The following is a 24,892-nucleotide window of genomic DNA, read 5'->3' as shown; positions in this document are numbered from 1 at the left end:
TCTCTCCTAACAAAAGACATAAAATGAACTCTCAACTCTCACCTGCATGTTTAAAATGTAAAATCTCAGTGGGCACCTATACTCATTGTATCTGGTCATGTCCTAAAATACAAGCATATTGGATGGGTGTTTTGCAAGATTTAGAACAAATATTTGGTGTGGTGTTGCACATGGACCCTCTTTCCTTAATCCTGGGTTACACCAGTCAGGATACTATTGTGGATGCCAGCACTGCCAGACTGTATAATATCCTCACATATGCAGCAAGGAAGAATATCTTTTTGTCTTGGATAAGCGACAAACCCACCACTAAATCGAACTGGCACAAGATAATTATGTGTCTGCTTCACTCTTCAAAGGGACAGTTTATGAACATTTGGACTCCATATCTTAACTTTTCCAGCTCTACAGTGGCTTCAGTGCTCTCGAATGTTGTCCTCTCTCTCTCTCTCTCTCTCTCTCTCTCTCTCTCTCTCTCTCTCTCTCTCTCTCTCTCTCTCTGCAGGATTCAGACAAATATTAATATTATTATAATATATACATTTTTGCTGCTATCATTAATACCATCTTTGCATCCATAATGATCATTCTTATTGTTTTCATTATAACAACTAATCAGAGCTGAAACCTGATGGTACATAACTGTTCCTGGTCTCTCTCGCCATGCTGCTCATTGTGGGAACTGTTAGGTTTCTTTATAATTTGTAAGGTCTTGACCTTCTATGTAAAGTCCCTTGAAATATTGTATATTGGGATGTGCAGTACAAATAAAATCTCATTCAATTTAATTGAGAGTTTGTAGTGATAAGAACTTATGCCGGTGTCCGGGTGCTGGAAACATGATTATGTGATCTCTGTAGCAGAAGGAATATGTCGCCTCCTGCCTCTGCTCCCCCTTCACCTGAATAATTTTAAGCTGTTGTGAACATGTCTGTGCAGAGGACCTCCTGCTGTGTTGTGCATGTGCACGCAGGTCATGTGTGAAAATGGCTATAGATCCTCCTCTAGGCAGTGGCAATTATGAAAACATGTAAGTACATAACAAATGTCCAAGTCTTTATCCTCCTTTTGATCAACTTTAAGTCTAAGAGCATTTTAAATCAAGGCTTTACATCACAATGTTAAAATTCATGAACATCCTTCAGTGCATTTAGACATACTGATTTAGGCATCGCTATTATCAAACAAAATAGCTCATCTAGTCAAGTTGTATAGAACCAGTTTGCATGATGCAAAGATCTATGGTGAGAGAAAATTGCAAGAGCTCACAGTTGTTTGCAAAGCTAAATCAAAATAACATGAGGGTAAATTTGTGTAAGGAATCAGGGAAGATGATGTGGTTTTAAGACAGTTACCAAACAACATACAGTAGTAGTCTCAGATTTTTTAAATTGTGCTCAAAATGAAACCTCTGACAATTGGAACAAAACAAAATGCTATTCTCTTTAGCACTATGAAAACATCTACTATGATCTTAGACAATTTAATAAATGCAGACACAATTTTCCAAACCCGTTGTCTGAATCGTATTTGCAAACAGTACAATGCAGTTAGCAATTAAAATGGATAACTAAGCGATCATCATATTCATCATCTCCATGGAGGCTCTTAAAAATTTACACTGAATAAGATTTTCAGAAAGAAAATCACCTGAGCTTCAACTTCTTGTGTGACATCTGGCAAAATGTTAGTTTTTCTTCTGATCATCACAAGTGGTCTTTTACTGTGAGATACTGCTAAAATGCTTATCTGATGAAATGTCAATCCTTCTCACATTCAGCTCTGCAGCGAATCCTCTTGCCCTCTGGTAAAAGAATAGAGACAGCTCCCGGTCTATAAGGAAATTGTGGTAGATGGTGGCGAGGTGTGTGCAGAGCTTCAGCTGAGCCCGCTTGTTGCCCAGGTCCATGGCTGCAGCCAGAGCCAAGTGGTAGTAGCCTGCAGCATCAAATGGGTCCTATAGAGATGACACCAAAATGTACAGAAAAAAAACCCTATTTAGTATTAACAATTCATTTACGAATTAAACAGGGGACTAAACTTCATATTCTGGTAATGAGCATATTCATACAGAAGTAGCCTATATTTTTTAGTAAGCCTATTTAAATGTTAGTTTTTTACAGTTATATGCCACTAAAGAATTTGACCATGCAATGATGATTGGGGAAACACCACAACCACTACACAAACAGCAGAGTATAGTGAATACAAGTTCACTTACACCTCAAGGACAAGGGACACTCTTTCGAAGATGGTAATGTGTAAAACATCACTTAACAGGATGTGGTTTAAGCCTCCAACTTTCCGCCACCACAATGCCGTCCTTTTTACACAAACGCAAAGCTCTTCACACCTTTACACAGCGAACACCACCCTTCTACTCCGGGTGTCAACAATCACAAACAGGATGTTTACCAGTCCAACAACCAACTCCACCCTTTTCCCCACCACAGCACCTATGTTCTGCTGTGACGCAGATTCCACAGGATGCCAGGCTGTCTCCTTCACAGACCCAGAGGTGAGAATTATACTCTGGCACTGCTTTAAGTTCTGTGCGAGGAAAAGGAACAAATAAAAGGTCCAGCTTCCTAAAGAGAAAAACTCTGATGAGGAACCAGTCCAAACCTATCCTATTATGGAAGTTTCAGATGGTAATGATCAAAGCCACTATGTGTTTCCATCATGAGCATTGGAGGGGGCCAAACTGCTTCCCGGTGTCACTGAGGGAGGGGAAGAATTCAAAACCCAAGTAAGTCCCTTTAATGAACAATTTCTCCCAAGAAGTAGTGAACTGAAATGTCGCCCCAGTTCACCTCTGGGCTGAAGATGGACACACAACCGAAGTAACAGAGAAATTTGTGGGTTGCGAGCAACCTGCTGATGGAGGGATGTATAGAGACATGCACTTCAGCCAAAAAATACCATGATGAAAGGTAGAAACTAAATAAAGATGATAAATGACCAGCAAACCTCAGGTGGCCTAACCTAACCTCGGGAGGGGCGATGGACTAGTGGCAGAAAAACTTGGACTACTGGCAGAGAAGGGGTCTCTGGTTCGATGCTGGTTCGACTCCACGGTTCGTCTCCTCGGAGTTTCGGCGGAAACTTGCCTGGATGGTGTAACGAACCTGGACCTGTCCAAAGTTCAAAAGGACTCTTCTCCCTACCCTGTCTAGTGCCCCTGAGCAAGGCACCTTACTCCCCCAACATCTGCTCCCCGGGCGCCGTACCTGGCAGCCCACTGCTCTGCTCTGCAGTGTGTCCTGCACCAGATGGGTGAAATGCAGAGGACTAATTTCCCCAATGCATGAGTGTGTCTTTGCATGTTTGTGCATGTGTGTGGGATTAATAAAGTGTATCTTCTTCTTCTAACTGACGATGCATGGAGCAGACTGATTTTAAGAAAAGTACAAAATATATGCTCCAAGGCAGGCAGGGGTTTTCAAACTTTTGGAAGCTGGGCCCCCCTAAAGCTGGTTCGGGGTAGTTGGGCCCCCCCCCCCCCCGCCACCGCCGCCCCAACTACACCACCATTTATAGATAGATAGATAGATAGATAGATAGCATATTGTTATTGATAGGCCTGACATGTCAAGGTTAGGCTATTGTTACTGTTAGGCCCATACAGACAATTATTATTACTATTTTACTAGTTATCATTGTTATTATGATTATGATCAGTAGTAGTAGGCCTATTAGTAGGCTATTAATATTAGCAGCTATGTGAGCCTGCATGCTTTCTTATTATAATAATCATCATTATTATCACCATCATTATATTATTATTATTATAATTAATGATAATCGACCAATTATTATTATATTATTATTATTATCATAATAATAATAAGTGTTATTATTGCTATCATAAGGATACTGTTATTATTATGAGCCTCTTGTAATCTTTAAAAACAATCTTGCAGGTCTGTCAATGTGAGACATGAGCCTGCTTTGCCTTGCAAAGGTCCTCAAATCTTGGGGCAATGTTTGACAAACATATCCTCAGGTCATCTTCGATCTGTGCGCTGTTGCGATATTTAGTTTTGAGCGCAGTCAGTCACAAATAAGTCGACGCGAAAAGGAGGATCATTTTTAAGGCTATGTCGCAAAGCTGAGGGTATTCCGGCATCATTGCTACCCAGAATGACGAAAGAGGGGAGGTGGTAAAGAGATGCTTTAGTCTACTGTCACTCTTCAGCTCAATAAGCTGCTCTTGCATGTCTATTGACAGCTCGTCTGCAGAGCAGAGAAATGGATCCCAAACCCAGGCGAATGAACGGTAGTCCTCTTTGAAATAGGACCCAAACTGATTCTTCAGCACTGAAAGGTGATCAGCAGCTGATCGGAGGAGAGAGGAGAAATCAGCGCCACGTCCATCGGCAATGAAGTCTGCAAGGCTGGGAAACATGTCGTAGTTTTCAGAACTGATGCGACCATGCCAGAGAGCAATTTTTTGCGTGAAGGCATTCACTCTATCAGCAAGGAGCAGAACGTTAGATTCGCGGCCTTGCAAAGACAGGTTGAGGCCATTCATCTGGTCAAAAATATCCACCAAATAGGAGAGAGAGGCAAGCCAAATGTCATCATCCAGGTGCTTCGCCAGATCTGTTTGACTTTCAGTCAAAAGAAACTTTACCTCCTCTCGCAGCTCATATAGCCGTTGTAACACCCGCCCCCTGGAAAGCCAGCGAACTTCCGTGTGCAGCAACAGCTGTTCGTGCCCTGACCCCATCTCCTGCCAGAGGACCCCAAACAAACGGGAGTTAAGTGGACAAGCTTTAATATGGTTAATTATTTTCACACAAAATAATGACACAGTGTCATTTGACATAGGTATTGCGCTGAGTTTAGCAGCTGCACTCTCTCCTATCATTATTCTACACATGTCTTGCGCGGCCAGCCAAATCAGTGTTTCAGCAATTGTATGGGTTTTGCCAAGCTTAGCAATTCTATGAGCAACTACATACGATGCCTCCAGACACTGATAATGAATAATGAATAAGGCTGTGCTAGGCAATGGTTCCTAACAAAACGAACAGTACACAATGTAGACAGGGACAGCACAGAATAGTATTCAAGTGCTGATGTTTTATTCATTGTAACACGGTGGATGATTGAAGATGTAAAGTTGGTGTTAAGGAGAAAAGGGCTAGCTGCAGTTGGAAGAAGTTAGCTAGCTAGAAGGCTAGCTCTTGGGGCTACGAGCTTTCTAAAAGACTGTGGAGCAAATTACTCCTTAGATTAGTCTATGAATAGGCCTACTGCAAGTGCAGGAAGGTATTACTAAGGAAGGAGTGAGTCTATAAAAAGACTGTTTATAAAGCAATGAATATCTGAATGATAGCGGAAACAAGAGCAATCGCACAAACTCTGCAGGGTGTCGTAAGCATACGTGCAACTCGTACGTGCAACTTGCGTTCAAATAATAACACTCCTCTTTTGATTGGTGGATCAGGAACAAAACCGTATTTGAATTGTTTGTGGCAGTCCAGCCCCTTAAATTTCGCCAATGAGGGAGCTTTCACTAACCAGTGACAGGTCGGCGGTCGTTTTTTTTGTTGTTGTTTTTTTCTCCGTCTGTTACATCGCCCCCCCCCCCCCCCCCCCCACACTTTGAGAACCACTGCTCTAGGGCTAAATCCAACAGATATTATAAACTGTAGTTGTGGTATAATAAATATGACCCTGTTTGTCTTCTTGGCTCATTTAGGGAAGCTTACAACAGTTTCAGATAACAAGTTAGACTGGTGTTGATGAAGTGTACTTAGAGCAGCAACCTGCTGGCTTTGGTTGTTTTTTCCAGATCCTGTGTGTCTCCAGCTCCTCTGTCCATGCATGGCCCGAAGCCTTTCTGTCGCTTGTGTCCCTTCCTTTGTAGTTATAGTAAGTCCATCCAAAACAAATTTCCTATGGTGAAATTCACTGCAGCAAAGCAACTCATCTTCTGCTACATGCAGAAGTGCTAGACGGTCCTTGTACGAGGCAGCTTAGAAAAAATAATCTCACGGCCTGGCGCTGTTTCAGCATCTGTTGTGGCGGCCATTTGCTTTTCGATACACCCTAGTTCCTCTGCATTTTATTCTAGTTCTGAAAATTGACCTCAATGTCTGAGTTCAGTACATTACACTACTAAATAGTTTTCCTCCATAACTGTCTACATAACTACATGGCCTTCCAGTGTTTTTTTAGACAATTGATTTTGAACAGGGTGTTTTGATTTCGCTGCCACCCCCCTCTCAATCTGACTGTTAGGCATACACAAAATGCAGAAGTGCATGTTGTAGTTAGAGTGACAGCCATCGGGCTGCAAAAAGTCAGCAGGGTGACTTAAAAATCAGGGCCAGGCACAGGTGACTGACGGAGACTAAAAACGTTACATGAGATATGACGCAAAGTTTTAATAATTTATAGTAATCAGCTATTTCATCAGTACAGATTGGGTCTCCTGGCTGGGTCAGACTGACATTTGTCAATTTGCATGGGTCCTGGTACAAGCTTTTTGGTAAGAGATTGGTAGGTTTCAGGCTCAGTTACAGCAACTATCTTGTGTGGGTCCTGGTGCCAGTTTTAAAATAATAGGTGGGTTTGGTTCCTGGTAGTACATTTCACCTCACATGTTGTAGCAGTGCATATGTTGTAGTAGCTACAAAGTTTGTGTTCAATTATAATGTTTAATACTGCACTACAAGCTCCCTGGTGGTTCCTGGGCCTTCAGAAAATACAAAGAGGAAGGGGTACATTGCAGACTCATATGGTTAGTGTCAGTGATTTGAAATGTAGAAAAATCACACCATATATTTGAATCCCTTACCTTAAGGTCATAGAACATGATGTCCCCTAGTGTCTGGTAGACCCTGACATAGTACAGTGTTTCCTCATCAAACTGCAAAGGTGTCGGACAATGGGTCAGAGTCTTCAGGTAATAGTGTTCAGCCAGTTCATACTGCTCCAGACAGTGGTACAGAGAGGCCAGGCGGTGGTAGGCCACGCGCTCATTCAGACGCTCACCTGTCAATCCAACACAAATGTAGCAGAAGAAAGTTATTCAGTCATAACCCATTACATGTCTGGAGAAACTCTGATGGTTCCAACTTGGTTGTTGTAACTCCCTGACCCATAGGGAATTCCTATATTTTTCAACCTATGTTTATAAATATGGGTACGTAAATGAATCGTACTAAATCAAGACTTGGAGACTCACTCCAAGTGACTCCTGAGACTCAGGTTGTTAGGAGTGTTAAATTTGATGTGGCGCTCCGCAGGGCTGACTTAACGTGATGCATGTTGGTCCTAACACAAAGCATGCTAGTTTGAAACCTTTCCGACTTCATCCAGCAGTCAGACTAAGACCATCTCGAACGCACCTTGTGTCTCATCCTCAAGTCCCATTCACATAATTCTATTAAATAAATAGATACATTTCCTCATCAGCTACTTACTGGCAATGTGCTCAGTGCTGACCAAATATTTGATAACATATCTTCCACAGCCACTGGTAGTGTTGAGTCTCTTTGCACTGCATAGTTGTTTCCATGAGCGCCTCAGCGTTAATTCTACAATTGCATGATATTATTGATCCAATATTTCAAATGCAAATGCACTGCAAATTATTATTATAAGGACTACATCTAATCTTACTAAATTGAAATCCTAAACCAAAATAAATGTTTTATTTTTGTGTTGGAGTTTTTTCATACCCAGAGTGATACTGATGTCCAGTGCAGTCTGAGCAAATTCAACAGCTTCCCCATACAGCTTTAGACTGAGCATCACTTCAGTCAGTTTATTACACAATCTCAGCCTGGTACGAACACTGCTGCTCTTCACTGCGATGGGCATAGCATGGTCCTATGGATTACACACAAATATGCAGAACATTTTGAAAGGTTTAAATGATAAACTCCAGCTCATATTAAGTTTTATTTGTGTAGTTTTGGTAAATTTATGCTGGGTGGAATAATTCTAAAGTTCATTATAAAGATACTACAAGTCAAGATTGACATTTATTTGATCTATATCTTGGGTATTTGTTGGATGAGGGCCTTGGGTTGAACAATGGATACATATTTTTTAAATAATCATATTTCACAAGTTGTTTTATCCAGAACATACCCTGTAGAAGATCGTAGCCTTATTCTTGCTGTGGCAGCTGTTGAAGAAAATGTCTCCTGCAGCTTCCAGAAGCTGGAGGATGAAAGTGGTGTCTCCTGTTCTTAGGGCGACATCCTGAGCTACCTGACAATGACATCAACAAATGCTTTCAAAGAAATATAACAACCCGGCCACACTGGCTGTGGTTATGCCGCGAAACGGCTGGGCTTCTGCTGCATGTTGTCTGAGTTCACACTGGCTTCTTCAGCAGAGCTGCTTGTATAACTACTGTATTTCCTTGAAAGTCGGGTTATATGCACTAAATGCCAGGACACAACGGTATGAAGCCATGCATCTTCCGGTTTTGCGATACCAATCAAAGCCTTGTTAAAACGAATGAATAGTTTCAGTTAAAAGAAACAAACTTTGAAAAGGGGAAAAGGAAGTGTTGCAGATATGTAAGTTCTTGATATATTCAACAGATAAACAATCAGATTGTGGTGAAAGATCATTTCCACTGTCTATTTTGCTGTGAACTGCGCACGGCATGAGAAACATAGGCAAGACCTTGAACCTCTAGAAAAACTGCGCTGAACCGCAGATGAAACACAGGCACTGAGGATCCTCTGATCTGTTCACATGGGTGCCGAAATGAAAAACAAGCTGTTCTGCAGCCGTTTCACAGCTACTGTTGTCTAGGTGCTACACTCAAACTGCTTCCAGTCTTAAATAATCAATCTGTCTGGTATTAATAGTTCTAACTTTAAATCACACGTGAATGTCACTTTCTACACTTTTGACATGACACTATTTTTTGAATGAGGTGGGCAAGATTTCTTCGACTTTGAGTTACTATGTCCCCTGCATCAGCCCCCGTCCCTGGTTTGGCCAAAAGAGGTGGCTGAATGTTGAGCCTGATTTAATAAAGAGGCACAGTAAAATGGACAAAACCAAGTGCGGCATCAGCGTGTATAGGGTGTGTGTGTTGTGTGTGTCAATTCCAAATGGTCTGAACAGCCAGTTTATGTGACTCCCGTGGGTCTCAATTGTTGGTCAGTTGCTCCTGTCCATTAACTTCTTATATCAATGCTGTAGTAGAGCATTTGTAAATATTAAAACAGTATGTAAGTGAATTAAAGACCTTTTCAACTGTATATGTGTGTATATTTGGCAGCAGTGCAGAGTTTTGATGAGGTTAATCATCAATTATTTTGTCATCATTAGCGTATGTATACCTCCATTATGGCCAAAATCAAAATATAAGGTCACGCTGACCTTGACCTTTGACAGTCAATTTTTAAAGTTCATCTTTAAGTCTAAGTGAATCTTTGTGCCAAATGAGTAGAAATATTATTGAGGTGATCATGTGATATTGCGTTTACAAGAAAAGGACTTGGGCAGGTGTAGTATAGTGGGATTTCCACTAACCAGCTGTTCTCAAACCTGAACATAAAGGTCCACCAGTTCAGTCTGTCCCAGCAGGTGGTATATCTTCCCGGCCTGCAACCAGCCATGTGCCTCTTTCTCCCTGCAGCCCAGGTCGATGAAAATTCCCAGACTGATCTTGGTATAGTCAAGAGCTGACTGGTACGCCCTGAAAACATCGCTATTAGAAAATTTGTTATATTGTAAGTACGTGAATCATTAATACCTTAAGACTGATGGCTAACGTGATTTCATTTACAAGGATTTTACTTTTTTATTGAAAAACCTGTCACTGAAGGGAAAAATAATGTAATTGATTATATCACATGCACACACACACACACACACACACACACACACACACACACACACACACACCTTTCTGTGCCCAGAGAGAGGAAGAGCTGGCTGATGGCCTCCAGTGCCTCTCCCTCCTGCTGTCTGTCTCCTGTGTGTCTCAGCAGCTGGACCTGGTGCTCACTGTAGATGATAAACTGTGCCTGGTCTGGACTCTCACACCCATAAAGATGACACAATTTTCGGGTTGCAGTGAGTTGATCTGACAATAAGCAAGGGTTTATTTCAGATCAGTGAAAATAGCAATATAATTTATAAATATCCCTGAATAAAAAAGCTGAATATCTGTAAGAGGCTGTGTGACTTACTCACTTACAATCTAACAGGTTAGCATTGATAGCCACCAACAGAGCCCACTCAAAGCATCCTTTCCCATAGTGTATCTGCTGCTGCTTCAAATAGAGATCCCCCAGCTCAAGCAGCACTGTGATGAAGTTCGCCTCATGCCCTTCTTCATCCAGCCCTGAGAAGAGCTGCACAGCCTCAATCAAGTGCCCCTGTGCAAGTCTTTTAGCTCCAGCCTTCAGACACAACAGCCCTTTATGAGGATGAAGGACAACCGGTCTCAACAACTGAACACCATTAGAACAAAAATTTGTCATACAGCCTATACAATCTTACCGAGGTTGGCCTGAGTGACGGCCCAGTTTGAAAGGTCCTCATACTCTTGGCAGATGTCAGCTGCAGCCTGGTAGCTCTCTGCTGCCCTCTGGAGGTCACCCGTACATCGAAGCGCCACACCACGCATGTTATGGAGTACACCTTTATGTGCAATTAAAAAAAGATATTTTGGTGTGGATACAGTTTTTGTAAACATATGTTTATATCAAAAATAAGTAATTTATATATATTTATAGTATAATATGATAGAATTTCATTTCTTCCCAAGAAATCACTCAAAGGATTTTTACCAATCTTATAAAACAAAAGAGATGTAGACAGGACATGGATAGGGTAGCTTAGCATAGAGATAGGAAGCGGGGAAATGGCTAAGCTGGCTATTTACTAATTTCATGAATACACTTCCCAGCATCTCTAAAGCTAACTCATTAATATGTATGTTGTGTTATTATTCTATACACAGACGTATATGCAAAACAAATATTAGTGGTGTAAGGGGTTTACATGCTATAACTCTTTGTTGGGGATTAACAGCTAAGTGCAGAATATGCACAATTATGCTTCCAGGTTTGTGCACCTGGACAAACTGTTCCTCCTAAATGTTTACTCTGCACTTAACTGTTCAGAGCATGGCAGCAGTAGCACCAGTTCTACTTTGCAGCTTTGTTCCTCTAGTTTTGACATTTGTTCAGTCGAATGAGGAACTTACTTCAGGTCATATCTTGAATGGATTTTTTAATTGACAGATCGGTCAGAATTTTTAAAGTTCCTTTAATTTTTGCTTAATAAGTGCATGTAGCCATAGAAACTGACCTTCCAGAGGGGTTGTGCAGTGTTCTGGTGTGGAAGAGAGGACGGAGTCTAGTATATCCAATGCAAAATTGGGCTGGCTGTTGTCAATGTGAAGCCATGCCAGCCAGATAAGGGCTTTGCTTCTCTCCGACACAGAGATGGGAACAATATGTAAAGGCGGAGTGTTGTTTATAAGAATGTGCATTTGTTGGATTGCGCACTCAACCATTTTGTGTTTGTAAAAAAGTTGGCAGAGACAAACAGTAAGTTGGTGGCTCAAAACGTGGTATTGGTTCCTGCCTCCTCCTTGGGCTTTGATTAAAGAGAGGGCTTGGTGTAAAAATGGAGCCACTTCAGGTGGGATGGAGGCTTCCTGTTCTGTGATCCCGTACAGTTTGTTGTAATTATCCAGGACCAGGACCATGCTGTTAAGACAGTCACTCAGTTTGGCAGATGGCTCAAGAGAAGCTCTCCTGGCTGAACTGACACTGAGGTGGAGAAGGCAGAGTTCACTGTACAACCTTGCCAAGGTCAAGTATCCATTACTGACTGAAAATGTCTTAGGTCTTTGAGCTTCAGTAGAGAGAACGAGAAGTCTCTCAAGATATGGGACAACTTGAGCCCTTCCAGAGCTCTCAGCCCAGTGGTACTTTGCCATAAGATAACAAGCCCAGGCCTCCGCCATTTTGTTGTGAGAGACAACAGCTTTCTTGAGGATGTATTTAAGTACAGCGTTGTCCTCTAAGCTGTCCAGGCAGCCAGGGATTCCTAATTGTAAGGCAGCAAGTCGCTCCATCATAGAAAAGAAACTTTCATTATTTTTCTGCAAATGGTATATGGTAGCCAGGTTAGAGTAAATGCTTCCCAACAGTTTAAGGTCCCTGAAGCCTTCTTGTGGAACACTGAGGGCCTCCTCAAAGTAAACCCGAGCCTGGCTGAACTTTGACCTCCCAGCACAGAGCTTACCTAACAGGAAGCACAAACGAGTCTGTGACCAAAAGAGTCGCTTTCTCCTGGCTGCTTCCCTGGCAACAGCCAGAAAGGAAATCAGATCTTCCTCGTCAGAGTGACCGGAGAAGGCAGTGGAAGCGAGGAGCTCTGAACTCAGTCCGTAAAGGACACTAAACTCTACTTTGCATTCTTGTCCCTCCAAAAAAGAGAAGAGCGGGATGAAGATCTCAGTGTTGTTTCCCTCCACAGTTGGGTAAACAGTGAAACAGGGAGGGGTTGGGTCTTTTGCCTCTGTAGGTGCGACTGAATCCTCTAAGGTCCTGTTCATGGTCACAATGAAATCTGATGAGTCTTTTCCTTGATCCAGAATCCTCTGCATATTTCTCTTCAGATCAGTCTGCTGAGGATCAACTTGACATGAAGAGTTCACTGCAAAAGTTGAAGGAAAAAGCTATGCTAAAATAAAGAGGAAAGATACATTGATCAAATTAAAAAATAAAAATAAATGTGACATTAGATCGTAATACTTACATGATGGCATATTTTCAGAGTCTTGGCCACGGACAATATCTGAGATTGAATAACAAAAAGTTCAAAAAAGTATATGAGATATTTTCCTAAAACCTCAAAAACAGGTGATTAAAGCTCATGAATGACTCAATTCAGTTTAAATTAAAAAAATGATTTATGAACATTGATATGCTTGATGTGTGTTCTTAAAAGCAACACATTAAGAACAGGATACAAATGTAATAATATTTGTTTTATAAAAAAAAATTGGGGATCCAGTTACTATGATGTTTAGAAAAATTAGGTAATTATAAATAATACATAATATTACTATATATAAATATACTGGAAAATATAGTCCGACTGATATTGGAACTGAGTTGAAATAATAGTTTGGGCCGTGTATGTAACTGCTTTTGAAAGTGTAGGGTGTTAAAAATTGTTAAACCCCCAGTGAGCCTCAGTTATTGAGTAAAACTTATAGTCATAGACTTAACTTAACTATAAACCAGCCCTTACAGTAGACTATCCCTATCATTTACCTGTATGAGAAAATTAAAGATGAATCATATCAATGAAAACTGTTTAGTTTCACTCTGACTGAAACTACAAAACGTTTACTTGTCATTCGTCAATCATGGTTGAAAGCCCTATTCAATCTGTCACTGTGCTGTAAGTCTGCTACTGTCAATCAGCGACAGGTTGGACTGAACCAAGTCAAAAAGTGACAGATTTCTTTATTATGTTTATTGTATTTGTCCGTTGATGATAATAGTCTGATCATTGATATAGGCTGCTCAAATATAATAACCTAATCGTACGAAATTGACATTGTTAGGTTTATTTAGTAGCAAAACCTTAACTTTGGTTCTCTTATATAATGGACAGGCATTTGTTTGAGACTTGTGGGGGGAGGAGAATGGTAAAAGTAAAAACAACTTATTAGGGCAGATTGAATACAACAAGCTTTAGAATGGTTTTGTTAATAAGAATTGCACTTAGCCTATAGGCAGATATATCATTCCTGCAGTTAAAAAGTTGAAAATATAGCTACCACCAAATTTCTAATGGAATTTCAAAAGGTGATGTCATTTGTCCAGTTTTATTCATTATTGTGATTAGCGACACTTATATGAATCTTGACAGCAGTATTGAGAAAGTTTATCCAATGGGGCTCTCTGGCCAAGGGAATGAGATTCCCCAAGTGTGTTGGATGAAATTAGGAGCAAAGTAGCGATTAAAATAGAATTAATCAATCCAATTTTATTTGTATAGCCCCTATTCACAAACCACAATTTGTCTCATAGGGCTTTAACATAGTGTGACATCCCCTGCCCTTAACCCTCAACAAGAGTAAGGAAAAACGAACAGGGTAAAAAATAATGTAGAAACCTCAGAGAGAACCAAAATAGAACGTCATGTAATGCCTGCTTTAAGCTTTTCTACAGGTTTTATTATATGTTTCTTTACGATGTTGTCCTGGCAATAGGTGTGACAGTTAAAAAGGCAATAAAAAAATATTTAGACCAAGATTTTGTTACTTAGTTTGAAGTTTTTTTGTTTGCCTTGTTTTCTCATCAGACTGAAGTATTGGTCTAGCAACTCACATTATTTATGTGTTTTGTCCCTAAAAATATGAAATTGAATCTTGATAAGCAGGTGAAAATAGTTGTGCTAACTATCAAGTACATTAAATATCGACTCACACCTGTATCTGTGGTAGGACCAGAAAACACAGTGATGGAAAATCTGTAATAATCTGTTTGCTCTCAAATTCCTTTTGCAGTCTTACCCAGTTTATAGTTATGACCAGTGTCATTTTGAGTTTTCTTCTTCAATAAGGCAATTGCGTCCTCTATGACTTTCTCCTCTTGCAGACTGTAGAACATCCCTTCCTCTTCCGCTTCCTCCAAAACTACATTTGCTGAGCTGCAATGTTGAAAGGGAATAGAAAAACATAAAGTTTTGTTATTTAGTATAATCTATCAAGACATAAGTTTGGTAGGAAATAACGTTAATAAAGTGGTAATGCACTTACCCATAAATGTCAGTTAATGGTTTTACTAGGCTTGTCTTGACCAGACCCACTTCCCCTGTCGCCTCCTTCCTTCCTGTGAACCAGTCAAAACAAGACACCAGGAGTCCCACAATGACGATGTGATCACCTGGTGCCATGCTCAGCTCATAGGGGCCTTCAGCATGATACTCCACTGTGGCCAGACACGTTCCTCTGGCTAAATAGAAGAGAGTGAACGGAGATGAGACTAAATAAATTCATATTTGAGTCATGGGTTTATTTCTCAAATTTGGCTCAGGGGTTAGAGCGGTCATCCTCTAACCAGAAGGTCGGCAGCTCGATCCCAGTCTTCCCCATTCTGAATGCAGAAGCGTCCATGGGCAAGATAGTAATCCCCAAATTCCCTCTTCTCAGAGAGAAAAGTGCTGCACTACACCCAGGTCTGTTGGTGGACCATGCACCAAGTCCGACCTGAACCGACAGGCATTCGGTCTGTAGTGTGCAAACAAAACCCAAGTGCTGTTCTTGTAGTCGCACTGAGTTTGTGATATTCTGTCCCTCACACTGGTTATTGCTTGTTTTCCAAAATTACAGACCAAACCTTAATATTATTTAAAACATTTTGACCTAAATGTGTTCCGTCAGGGTCGGGTTTCCACAGGTGCCTAGCTGAGGGTACACCTGCAGTGCTGTGTTTCCGATGATGTGCTGCTCCAGATCAGATAACTCTGTGCCGCCTTCCCCCCTAATGACAGTGACCATAATCAATATACTCATATTTATGGAATAATTTGAAAGACTTGAAGATTATAACAAAAACTCTGTCTGGTCACTGAGCTCTTCAGAACATGTGTAATGTAATGTAATGTACACCATTAGCTGAGCACAGTAAGCGCTAGACCATCTGAATGGAGAAGAAAAGGCTCTCATAAATAGCAGGGACACTGTACATCTGCTGCCTAGTGCCATGGTTGATGTCCGGCTTGGTCCGCAGCTGTGTTATTGGTTGTCCTATCTGATTTTGGTCCCAGCCAGTGTCTCATCTGTTTCCTGCCCTGCCCATCTCCAGTTGACATTCCATACTGAAACTGCCAGAACTTTTAGACAATCAAAGACCAGACAGATTGTCATTTGCCTGGAGCTTTAGTTGCCAGCCTCCATTGCCTGCTTCTCAACTTCACATTTCAGCCTGTCGCCCTATCAGTGGTCATATTATTTGGACCCCAGTATCCTTCTCTACCTCCAGATGAGACCTGCCTTTGCTAGAGGTATCTGTATCCTAAGGAATTCTGCCCTCATCATCAGCCTACAATGTGGTCCTGCCTGACAGGATCATCTGTCTTTGGCAATTCCCATCAGAGTGGCCCTGCCCTCGCTTCTACCTTGTAGGTCAGTCTTTCATTTGTCCCTCTATCTGCCTGTCTGCTCACCCTCCAGGCCACACTCCTGAGGGGCCCTGACTATCAGTCCAGCCAACCACCGAGGATTTTCAATTCTCTTGCTCTTTAGCCCTCAAGCCATCCACCCAAGATGTTCTCTGAGTTCTTCAGATCTGCATTGTTTGTTTAGCTAACGTTCAAAAGCAGTTCAAGAGCAGTGTAAGCAAAAGAGCTGTTTTGGAGTTCTTAAAGTAAGTTGCTGTCAAAAAGCAATTCGTAATAGAAGTTGAAAGGGCTGTTGAAAATAGTAGTACCAAAGTGGCAAAAACTGTGCAAACACTGAATTATAAACACTAATATAGGGAATGCCATTTTTGTATTGATTCATATATATTTCCAAAATTATTTCTGAGTGAAACTACCCTCACTAGATTTTACTTCACTTACCAAACTGCAGAGGGAAGTCACAGGCAGGTTTCCCATCTCCAACTAAAATGCTCTCAGCACAAGATTTGAGAAACCATCTGTGAAGAGATGGGATCATAAGAGCACAAAGATAGAATACCTCCCATCAACTACTGTATGATTCCAGAATAGTAAAAGCAGTAGGTATTATGGATATAACGCCGGGTTTACACCGGACGCTGAATCTCTAGCGCGCCAGCGCTTGGCTGGTCACACCAGACATTCTTAACTCCGCGGAGGTCATCCTGCGATTCCTCTCCATTATCACACATACAGCTGATATTTATCATTAACTGCAACGTCTGCAATGCGTCCCAGCATTTGTCCTTTTTAATGTCGTCTTTATACAACATGTGCCGATGATCATACAGCTCACTGTACTACTTCTACACTTCAATTATTAATTTAATGTCATCCATCCTCAAGAACTTCTCCGCTTTTTGCTCCGTTCAATGTCGGGTGTCGAGGGTAAATTACGTATTCTCCACTCAAGCCTATGGGGAGAGAACGTAGACACCCCCCCCCCCCCCTCTCTTTTTATCTTTATGACTGCTTGTGTGGCTGTAGTGGATAGGCAGAGGGGAAATTTAATAATGTGATTGGTAAAATTGGTAAAATTAAAACTCCAGGACAACATAAGGGGAATACAAACTATGGGATGCATATTTGATCATTTATATCATATAAAATATGTCATCAATATCGTTAAAGGTCATTTTTCACTGTGTGTCCTTGCGCGAAATGTTCGCGTCAAGCGCAAAAAATAGACTAGACGCATAGACTGCTCGACGCCGAAACGATCGCTGCACAGCGCTAGGCAGCCTTGGCGCAGCGCGGGGCTTCAGCCTCCGGTGGGACCCACACTAAGGATTAACATGGGAGTGGATGGGAGCCAGCTGTTATTTAAAGGCCGGCGCATGCTTCTGCGTTTTCAGGGGCCCGCAAGCGTAAGAGCCCTTCCAGGCCCCTTACGTGCTAACGTATCCCTTCTTACGTGCTTTCGTGCATCGCCCAATTTTTCTGACGAGACGGCAAAGCTCTGCAAGCGTCACGGAGCCGGCAAGGCTGTGATTGGTCTGCTCACTACATCATTTTCGGAGTCACATTTCCGGTTCATGCCCGATAATACCGGCGGAAACCACGGAAGATTTAGAAGAACGAATATGAACCAAATAGAAGAGCACTTGGCAGAAGAGAGCCGACTTCGACAAAAAACATTACTCTGCCTAGTGTTCTGGCTAGGAATTGCATGGCAACACGCACAATGCTTGGAAAACCATGAATGACAATGACACTGCGTCACAACTGCGTGAAAAGCCGCAGACGCCTTTGCAGAAGCATGCGCCGGCCTTAAGGCTTGGCGCTGCGCTTACACGACGCTTACGCGTCGCTTCAGCGTCCGGTGTAAACCCGGCGTAAGACTATAGACACAGCATGTAGAGGTGACTCACTGGTGAAAAGGAATAACTGGCTCCAGATTGGGTCTGGGTGCAGTTCCCCGGGCTCCATCAGATAGGCATAGAACGGTCCAGCCTGAGCCCAAGAAGGGAGGCTCAAAGTGAGCTATGTCACCCCGCTCCAAGTGCAGGTCTCTTCCAGATGTAGAGCTATCAAACATTTGGTTGGCACAACAAATAGCGAACAAAGAACCTAAGGACAGAGAGTGTGTGAATTTGAAATGCTTTTCATTCAAAGGTTTGAATAAAACCTAGAAAGACACAAACAACAAAGATAATTTGAAAAAGTGAACTTTAACAAATGAACAGCAGAAGCAGATGACTTATAATTCTGTTGATGTTGTTTCTAACAGTTTATACCACTTTTAATACTGTTTAACCTCTGTTATCAATGTTGTAAAGGTAATGTATCGTGTAGAACACCACACTAGATTCAACACATACCATCTTGCATGAGGATGCCTTTGTAGATAAGATTCAGTGTTTCCTCCTGAATGGAAACGGCAATAGTAACGTCCTCCTCCAAAGACCTTAGCCAGAACTCCTCATCTAACAACAAATTCTCCATACACTGACCGAGGAAACCTGGAAGATGAAGAATCAGCAGAAAAGTGATGCTCATATTTGTCTAAGAAACAAGAATTGCATACAGCTTTGATACGTAATAATTATCATTTATAATACATTTGCACTTTTGAAGTTTGCATCAACAACAACAAAATACTGCAAAAGGTGTCATGGAAAACAACTTTTTACCCCCCAAACATACCTGTTGTATAATATGTGGTGAACTTCCATATCTCTTCAAATGTTTGGAATCTTACAAATATAACATTTTCCTCACTATTGATGGAGATGACATGAGCAGACAACTCCTGTATACACAGAGAAAAAAAATAGACAAGACAGATATGTATGATTTCGGAACTGCATGACAACCTTGTTGAGGAAAAATTTTGCAACAATTAGTCCAATCATAATGATTTTGTTTTATGTATCACACTGCTGCAACCACCTACTTGTGTAAGTCTAGTTTCTAGACTCTACAAGTTCTTTCCACAAAACACAGACCATCTTTACATGTAGACAATGACATGCTTATTGGACGGACAGACATTAAGGCCAGGCTTGACACATTGTGAATGAGTAGCCAAGCCCACACCTCCCACTTACATCCTCTCATACTTCCTCTCACACATGGGCACACACAGTTGCGTCTGCTCTCCTCTTTTGTTCTGTTCCTATCTGTCAACACTTTGTTGAAAAGTATATAAAGTATTATTTTAGTAAATAATATTTTTATATTAGCAGAATATGTTTCAGGCTTCACAGTCTCATAGTTTTTGACTTTTACACACAAACATATACTCAAAATGAAAGAAATGTATTATAAAGGTTCACAGTAACCTAAGGGAATGTCTAATGTTTAGAAATATAAATGAAACCTTGTTGTAAAATGCGAAAAGCTTGAAAAATGATGGCTTATATATTTATTTGTCTATGTACTTTAACAGATATCTTTGTGAGGACCATTTTCATCCTAGACCTGAATGAGTGAGGTCATTAAGGGAAAGTGAGGTTATTTTGACCGGTCCTCACTTACTAAGAGTTAGCGTTAAGGATTATGTTCAGGCATTTACTGTGATGGACAAGGTTAGGGTAAAGGGCTTGGGAAGGTTATGCCAATTCAAATTCAAAACAACTTTATTTGTCCCAAGAGTGCAATTCTAATTTAGTGTCCTCACTAAGAAAGAAGAACAAGGTTGTGTGTGTGTGTGTGTGTGTGTGTTTGTGGCTATACCATGAATAGAGCGTTGACCTCGGTGCTGTCAACCTGCAGAATGCGCAGTTTCCCTTGCAACATTTCTTTAAACTTTTCATTTGCAGGACGACGCTCAGGACCCATGACCACATCGAGCTGCACAGGCAGAACTGAACACAGAATACAGAGTCAGGGCATGGCACAATTTCATTCTCTGAGTGTTTTAAAGGTTCAGTGTGTAAGATTTAAGGAATTGAATCACAATCATGGAGGATTGCATCTGTTTCCATTTGGGTTATTTTGGAGGGATACAACGGAAAAGATAATAATCAATTAAGCTTATTTTAATATTGCAGATTATCATTGATACATAAGTATTAGCATTATGTTGATAAGTCACTCAGTAGAACCCATACTTTGCCAAGGTCCAATAATCCCCCTTAAGCAGCACCAAATTGTACAGTGTTTGTTTTTTAGTGAGCAGGGTACACAAAGCTACTACACAGATATCCATGACATTTTGAGGAGGGGTGGGGACTGACTCCAAAGAATAACCCTTTAATCTTGTAGCAAATCCAGATCTTAAAAAGTCAGCTCCATGTCAGGATCCAAAAACCCACAGAGTTTTACATCCGTCAAGGAGGTTCGTATTTTTATCTGAAGTTGTTTTTTTGTCTGTTTGTTAGGAGGATTAACACTACTTACCAGATCAGCACAACATTATCACAAAGACAATTGCAGTATAGGTCAGGGAAGAACTGAATAATATCTATAAACTAAAGAGCCATATTTTTTCATTGTAATATAAATACGTGTACATATTTCCTGCCTTACAAACATTGGAATAAGTCAAGCAAAGAAAAAAGAATGATACAATTAAAAGTAGTTACTGTCTCTTCTGAAGTAATGGAGTTGTCACACTCCACATTCCCCTACTGCATTAGAGATTATTATAGCAGTTGATGCTGAGAAGGCCTTAAACAGGGTGGAATGGGAATGTTGTCCTACTCACAGAAATTTGACCTTGGCGCTGTTATTATCTTTTGCATCTAATTATTTGTTTCCTTACATATTGTTATCACCATTGAGCCACTGCCAATTTCTCTGAAGTTCAATTTAAACTCTTTTTGTTCAAGTTAATTTTATTCTAGAAGATTATATCTAGATTATTTTTAAATGAGAGGAAATACACTTTATACATTCAAAATAAACCAGTAACAATAGGTTAGTTTTATTACGTAAAAAAAGGGGGTCAAAGCATGAATCTATGAACAATCTATAGCATTTTAAATGGTTTCATCATGGTTAACATAACATTTTTGACCAAACACTTTCAACATTACCACTTGTTTTGACAAATGGTTGTGGATATTGATTTAGATATTGTATTTATTTTGACTTAATTTATTCTGATTTAATTTCATTTAGACCAAGTCTTTTTTCCACAAACAAAAGACTGACTAGTGAGCAGCCTGTACTATAAACTCATTTAGTAAGTTGAGTCAATAATGACCATGTGTGACTCAGTTTAATAAGTGACTTTAGAGGACAACACAGGTTCAAGGTATAAACCTCTTAAAATTCTATCACATGATTTTTCACTGAGGTCATTTCTTTTTACAGGAATTGTGTTTGCTGTGTTTGCTATTACTTTGCTGTGTATTTTCCTATTTAACCTAAAAAATGTCAAATTTGAATGGGCAGATTACAGGGAAATTTACACTTCCATGCTCCAAAAGAAATTGACCTTTCATAAAATGTCGTCTCATTTTATCTACCAATATTAGCAATATTAGCTGCCAAAGGGAAACTGTTTCTTTCAGTAGAACACAAGCGCCCTGGTGCATTTATGTGTCAAAAGGGCAGTTTAACAGCAATGGCATTGGAACTGGCATATGACCCTACAAGACTGGTACACCATTGTTATATGACAAAAAGGAGTGGTAACTGCAATGACATACCTTTATAAGGGGCATATACCAGTGTAACATCAAATATATAACATTAGGGTAAGGTGGATTATCATATAATTTCATTGCATATCATTTCATTTTAGTCATATTGGCACTAAAACAGGAGTGGTGTACAATCTGCTACTTTTAAGACTCCATACCCCCCATGATCTATAATTTGAAAGTAAACTATCAAAAACTGGCGTGTCTGGAATGTACTGTAGTTACCATTTGGGAAGTTTTCCTCACATGTTGATGGAGTTCCCTTCAGGCTTGCAGCATCTGTGGAGAAACTATGCACTGTTAAAAACATTCAAAGGACAGCTGAAGTCGTCCACCTAACTACACTTTGGTAAACGTCTTATAAATTTTACTTAATAAAAGGACGCACATAAACAACATGTGCAAAAGGCCGACAAATGTGTCCTTCCAGCCCTGAGCATCGAAAGCTCAACCGGGTGAATTCTTCCCTGCCCAACATATCCCATGATTCATTGTGCTTCAGTGAATAATTGTTTTTCAAAGAGGTTTTTAAATATGAGTACTCAATCTAACAGCTAATGGTACGCATGTTTTAAAAAAAACATTTCAATCAACCTATCAACATTTTTGTCCATAGCTTTGTTGCTAGGCGGGTACAAGCTTGTAATGCAATAGGAAGACCAGACCGTCAGTCTCACTGTCAGAGTGAACTCCTTTTTGATCTAGGTATGTTAATAAGTATTTTCATAGAACAAATAGAAATACAAACAGAACATATCCACCCAGCCCAAAACACAGAGTGAGGAAACATGAATATCATCGGGGGCCAAATTTAATACTTTTTTTTCAACAAATGTCAACAATAGCTGCCAAGTAACATAGAATTTCAGAACAGACACAAAATTCCAAAATAGTATCTTCACTTGCTTAAAATATTGCATTGCCTCTGATCAATTTAGAATACTTAGGGGGAGAGAGTTTAGAATACAGAGGGCCAGCATGTTGCACTTTTGATTGTTTTGGTATACACCCAGTGATTAGCAGAGTGAATCATTGGTATTTTATAGGAATATATAGTTAAAGTATTTATAATGGGTTATCTGCATAATTAACGTATTTTTTCGGTGGTTAAAACGCCCTAAAACTGACCAAAAAAAGTGAATGGAACCGTCATTATAACTCTTAAAAGGGCCTTAATCCATAAATGCATTAAATGAATTGCACCTTTAATGGATATTTCTTTAGGGCTTAATGTCATGCTATTGTATAGATTATAATGGATATTTATCACAAAAATGTTTAGGATATTCAATGTAATTTATAGTTGAGATATTTTCATTATGGAAATTTGAGCTGACCATAGCTGACCATATTATAAACCATGTTTTAGAGCCCCAAGTAAATTTATGACCTTCTACATCATTAAATTCAGAGCAGTTTATAATGATAAAATTATAAAAAAAATTGTAGATGTTTTAGGTTGCTTTGTCTGAGCAAGAGATATTGTTCGGTATCTTACAAAATATTATCCAAATTATAATTGATTTGTCATCAGTTATTCCATTATCAATCCCTTTAAATCAAAGAAAAAAGTATGGAATTATGGCCTATAAGGTTTTAATACATATGTGCACAGAACACTCACGAGATCCCATTGGAATAGGCTATACGAATTTAAATACAGATAGCCTACCCATTCTTCTGTGTCGGGTTGATTTCGACATGATTTCTTCTCACTTGCTCTTGCTGCTGTCCGTGTACAGAAAACTTTCTGCGGCAAATGTCTCCCGCTATCTGAGTCTGACCTGGCAGATGTGTCCAATACAACCGAAAGGATTGCGTGCGGTAACTCCTTTCTCAGTAGGAGACACAGTGCTGTCAAGTTGACCACAGTGACTGTCCTAGTATTTCTTTTCAAAATAAATGTCATGTTGTCACATAAAATAGCTGTGGGTAGGAGAGGTATAGGCTTTAGGATTTTGTATTTGATTATATTGATGATAAATTCATATTTTGTTAAACATATCTTTTTCTTTGAATTTACTCACTTATCCACAAAGATATAAATTTATTGTATTAAATCGTTGTGAATGAATCATTGATATTTGGGTCACTCGCTTATTGGGGGACATGGTTTTAGAATTAAATATGTTAATGCATTCATCTATCAGTAGGCTCATTTTGTTGGACCTTTGCATTTAAATATGTAACTCATGAATGCTGAAATGTTTACTACAGATGATATACGATGGCAAGTTTAAGAGGATTCTCTTAATTTGAAATTACACTTGCATAGTTTCCTGTATTACACTGGTTAACTTGACCTGATACTTGTACCTAGCACCTTATCAGTGTTACAGTATATTGTTTGAATTTGCCTATTATATCTGCTTCTTATTTCTTCTGTAGAGTGTTTATACAAATATTAATTAAGATAGTTCTTCAAATATAACGGTTCCTACAGTCTTTCCTTAGAATCCAAGTACACAGCTTTCAGGTTAATTATCATTCAGTGAACAAATATAGCTCTCCCCATTATAGGGTAAACAAATAGGAAGGGGGATTGGGACACAGGCCTCAATTAATTATTTTAAATAAAGATTCATTACAGTTACTTCACTTATATAAACAATAATTATCCTGTTTTCTTCCACTCACACACACACACACACACTTTATGTCTTAATCCCCCCCCCCCCCCGCCCCCCCCCCCCCCGCCCACAGTTTCCCTCTCTGTTTCATTGTGTGTGGGTTTGGTTCACTGTGTAACCCAGATTGTGTTTTTAAACATACCAGGAAAAGACTCAGCATTTCCTTTCCACCAGTTAGTTCCTCTCTCAACTCAGAGTTGTTTTAAACCAGGGGCAACGTGTCAAGTCTTTTCACCAGCTGCAAATGGAGTTTTTTTAATTTTTAAGATGGCTCAGCATTTTAGTAATACACATGCACGAGGTGTCTGAAAACTCATAGTGTCATAAAATACTTTTTCTCCTTATAACACCTTTTTTTATTACACCCAGTGGTTGTCAGATGACTAAGTTTATGCACCGATCACTAAATGTCCTCTCATCTCTCTGATTATGTAGATCACAGTTGTATTTTAAAACATCAACACTTCTTTTGAGATATGA

At 40.0% G+C, this 24,892-nt stretch overlaps 1 protein-coding gene across 6 annotated transcripts; it reads right to left on the bottom strand.

Moving 5' to 3' along the window:
* Positions 1-1,043: 1,043 nt before the first annotated feature.
* LOC132995805 (SH3 domain and tetratricopeptide repeat-containing protein 1) lies at positions 1,044-23,555 on the bottom strand. 6 transcript variants are annotated; one of them, XM_061066002.1, is made up of 20 exons: positions 23,455-23,555; positions 22,008-22,061; positions 19,867-19,997; positions 18,835-18,940; positions 18,510-18,650; positions 18,060-18,258; positions 16,591-16,667; positions 14,786-14,981; positions 14,540-14,676; positions 12,769-12,807; positions 11,308-12,666; positions 10,495-10,635; positions 10,190-10,411; positions 9,895-10,075; positions 9,535-9,697; positions 8,113-8,235; positions 7,698-7,848; positions 6,812-7,008; positions 4,637-4,735; positions 1,044-1,957 (listed from the first exon to the last, which is right to left on the bottom strand). In XM_061066002.1, exons 1-20 carry the CDS (start codon positions 23,483-23,485, stop codon positions 1,721-1,723), a joined length of 3,984 nt encoding a protein of 1,327 aa, XP_060921985.1. In that variant the 5' UTR covers positions 23,486-23,555; the 3' UTR covers positions 1,044-1,720. The 6 variants fall into 6 exon arrangements, with proteins under 6 accessions (XP_060921985.1, XP_060921986.1, XP_060921987.1 ...); XM_061066003.1 differs by having other exon boundaries at positions 9,535-9,685; XM_061066004.1 differs by lacking the exon at positions 4,637-4,735.
* Between the last annotated feature and the right edge of the window lie 1,337 nt (positions 23,556-24,892).

Source organism: Limanda limanda, chromosome 22, assembly GCF_963576545.1.
Source record: "Limanda limanda chromosome 22, fLimLim1.1, whole genome shotgun sequence".
NCBI classification, from domain to species: Eukaryota; Metazoa; Chordata; class Actinopteri; order Pleuronectiformes; family Pleuronectidae; genus Limanda; species Limanda limanda.
Note: the sequence above shows the minus strand (reverse complement) of the source record. Positions and strands in the feature narration are given on the sequence as shown.